The following is a 3,456-nucleotide window of genomic DNA, read 5'->3' as shown; positions in this document are numbered from 1 at the left end:
GTGGCACATAAAAGACACCATTTCGAGTGTGGCCGTTTTCGTGCAGGTGACACGTAAAAGCACCCACTACACTCTCTGAGTGGTTGGCGTTAGGAAGGGCATCCAGCTGTAGAAACTCTGCCAAATTAGATTGGAGCCTGGTGTTGCCATCCGGTTTCACCAGTCCTCAGTCAAATCGTCCAACCCATGCTAGCATGGAAAGCGGACGTTAAACGATGATGATGATGATGATGATTTTATTGTTCTTTTTATTACCATCACCAATGTTTCTCAGTGAGAAGTAATTTGTCACGATAATGACAATTTTTGGTTAGTCATACACTACATATGACTGCCACCCATTGAACGTCATGTGACTATAAATATATGGTTTAGGTTGCAATTACAGTGTCATTGCTGTTTATTGTTTATATTTGGCTTGGCCTGGTAAAATGGGTCATCGTAGACCATGGTCATTGTAGACCCCTTGTGCTGATATGCTTAATGTTCTTGAATAATTGCAAGTTGACAGCTGCAGGAAAAACATTGTGCAGAAAGGAAATTCCATAGGGCTGATGTTCTGGAAAGAAAATGCAGGGCCATAATAGAGCAGAGATTGGGAGTGGGTTGTGCAAGAAGAGAGATTGAGGAGTGAGGATTGACAGGGTGGAGCTGACTCAAAACCAGCCAGACTTGGGGTGCAGAGGACACTGAAGAGAAAAGAGGAAGTCGGTACATCTGTATGCTTGGGGTTGGAGTATATTGGTGAGCAACTTCAAGTCAGGTGATAGAAACTAAAATATAAAATCAATTTAAGTTTTAAAAATCAATAATTGGGCGTATGTATTATTTTAATTCATATTGATGATAAATTTAATATTTACATCAGATTGGGTCCTGGTGCAGCCTCCTGGCTTCCCAGAGCCCAGTCAAACCACCCAACCCATGCTAGCATGGAAAACGGACATTAAATGATGATTATGATGATGATGATGATATCTGATAAACTTACATTCAGCTTCTAAGATTATACTTTTGCTTTACTCTTTTACTTCTTCCAGTCATTTGACTGCAACCATGCTGGAGCATCACCTTTAGTTGAACAAATTGACCCTAGTACTTATTATATTGGTCTCTTTTGCCGAGCCACTAAGTCACAGGGATGTAAACACACCAACATCAGTTGTCAAGTGATGGTGGTGGTGGTGGGGACAAACACAGACACACAAATACACACACACATATATATATATGATGGGCTTCTTTCAGTTTCCGTCTACCAAATCTACTCACAAGGCTTTGGTTGGCCCAAGGCCATAGTAGAAAACACTTGCCCAAGTTACCACGCAGTGGGACTGAACCTGCAACCATGTGGTTGGGGAGCAAGCTTCTTACTACACAGCCATTCCTGCGCCTATTTATGCATATTTTAACCCCAAAACTAAAATATAGGATCCACAGAAAGTTTTTCAATATCTCTACCTCCTCTTTACCGTTGGGCTTTATCATTTTCAGCCACTTTGATATGGAGAGATTTTATTTATGATTTTTTTTTTTTTTTTTTTTTTTTTTTTTTTTTTTTTTCATTTTATTCTGTGGACTGTGCATGCACTTTTGACTACTATTGTTGTCTTTGTTTATTTGAATAGATGCTTTTTTTTTGTCTGTCCTCTTCTGACAAATTCATTATTATAGAATTTTTTTTTTCTTTTTCAGTTGTCCCCCTTGACATACTGGAATAACCCAGCAGAACACTTAGTCAATTTTGCTCTTCAAAAATGGCATGAACGGATGCTGAAAGCAGATAATACCACTTGTGTTGTTGTTATGATTGATACTATGGGACCAAGCAAATTAGAACGCTTACGGCGCCGACGAGAAGAACACATCCAACAGCTAAACAAACAACACAAACTGAGCATGGACATCAATGCTTATCTAAAACAACACTTGCTGCCTAATGCTAATAATGGTCAGTGCCATGCACCTGTTCTGACTGCTACACCAATAACCGCTGGCCAGATACAGGTCAAGGTTCAGGGAGAAAACCTGTCTTTAGAAAATGACAGAACTAAAGTTAATTCCTTACTACTTAACACATCCAATGTTGACATAAATGACTGCAGGTCTGATTCAGAGACTAACCCCTCTCTTGATCACAATTCCATCACTGAATCTTCAGAAAACAACAACTTAGATGCTTCTCCTTCCTGTTTAGCAGATACATCATCAGATGGAGATATAACACCCGAAATTTCTATTTGTAAAGAACCAGAAAATCTGTCTGCTGGCAAACTGTATCGTACATCAAGAATGCGGTTTTCTTTGTGTTTGTCTGGAGAAGATGATGATGAAAGTAGTGATCTAGGGAGTGATGGCTCTCGGTGTGCTGAGACTGGAGAAATTGACCACAATGCTAATATCTGTGATGACACTGCACCAAGTGAAAACAAAGAGACTGCTGCTGTCAAAAGCAAAGACTTTTCTCTAAGTAGCTTGTCAGTATCCACGTCTCCGCTTGTTCAAAGGCGGCTTAGTCTACGACCAAATTTGTTAAGAACACGAACTCACAAGATTGATGATAAGCTATGTAAAAGTAGATTGAGTGATAAAGTCACCTTAAAAGAGAAGGTCACACCGAACAAAACTATTTTATCTCGTGGTAAACTTGATTTCAAAGAAAAGCTTACAAAACGCTTCTTCAGCTCACATTTGTTCGATACACAAAATATTTCTGAAAGCAGTGGCTCTCACCTACGGTCAGCTAACAGCACTCAAAATCAACATTCCCACTTAAACATATCAGAAGAAATCTCTTCTCAAAAGCTTTCAGAAATGGCGACCAGAAGCAAGCGAAAGACAAACTCTGTTCCAAATAGAACTTTGTCCTTGAACTGCATGCAGTTCCCAACCAGCAAAGAAAAGAAGTGTAATTCCGAAAAACGGCATGTTCTGAAACGGTTTTTGGCCTGGCAACAGCAATTAATTGGTGATCATAAATCATCTAAACCTCACCATCGCAACAGTAAAAGAAAACATGACTCTGGAGAAACTTCAGCTGAAAACGTTTGCATAAAACGCTCTTGTAAATTTAACTTACGATTTAGCCACACACCATTGAGAAAGGAACAATCAAGCAGTAGTATCAAAGTAGATGGTTAAGAGCCTTTAAATTGGCTTTGTGATCTTTAGTAGCTTATTCTCTTGGATATTTAACTGCTATTGGAAAGACTTCTAAAGTATTATTTAACAGAGAACCAAAATGTCTAAGAATGTTAAATTTTAGTTTAAACAATAAGGATCAGAATGAACAGAACTTTTTTTTCCCCACTCATTTATATCTTACACAAAAAGAAGCATTTCAATTTCTGTTCATACATTTTTAATACTTTCATCTTTATTTGACATATAAAATATTTTTATTCATTACAGAGAAATGTTTTTTTTTCTTTTTACATTTTTTTTTTTTTTTTTTTT

The 3,456-nt window shown here is 37.9% G+C and overlaps 1 protein-coding gene across 1 annotated transcript in view; it reads left to right on the top strand.

Annotated features, from left to right (window-relative positions):
* Positions 1–3,410, top strand: part of LOC106884247 (uncharacterized) — a 47,264-nt gene extending 43,854 nt beyond the window's left edge. Inside the window, exon 5 of the mRNA XM_014935519.2 lies at positions 1,696–3,410. Coding sequence (XP_014791005.1) covers positions 1,696–3,141 — 1,446 coding nt within the window. The 3' untranslated portion in view covers positions 3,142–3,410. The remainder of the gene's footprint in view (positions 1–1,695) is intronic.
* The last annotated feature ends 46 nt before the right edge of the window (positions 3,411–3,456 follow it).

This window comes from Octopus bimaculoides, chromosome 1 (genome assembly GCF_001194135.2).
Source record: "Octopus bimaculoides isolate UCB-OBI-ISO-001 chromosome 1, ASM119413v2, whole genome shotgun sequence".
NCBI lineage: Eukaryota > Metazoa > Mollusca > Cephalopoda > Octopoda > Octopodidae > Octopus > Octopus bimaculoides.
Note: the sequence above shows the minus strand (reverse complement) of the source record. Positions and strands in the feature narration are given on the sequence as shown.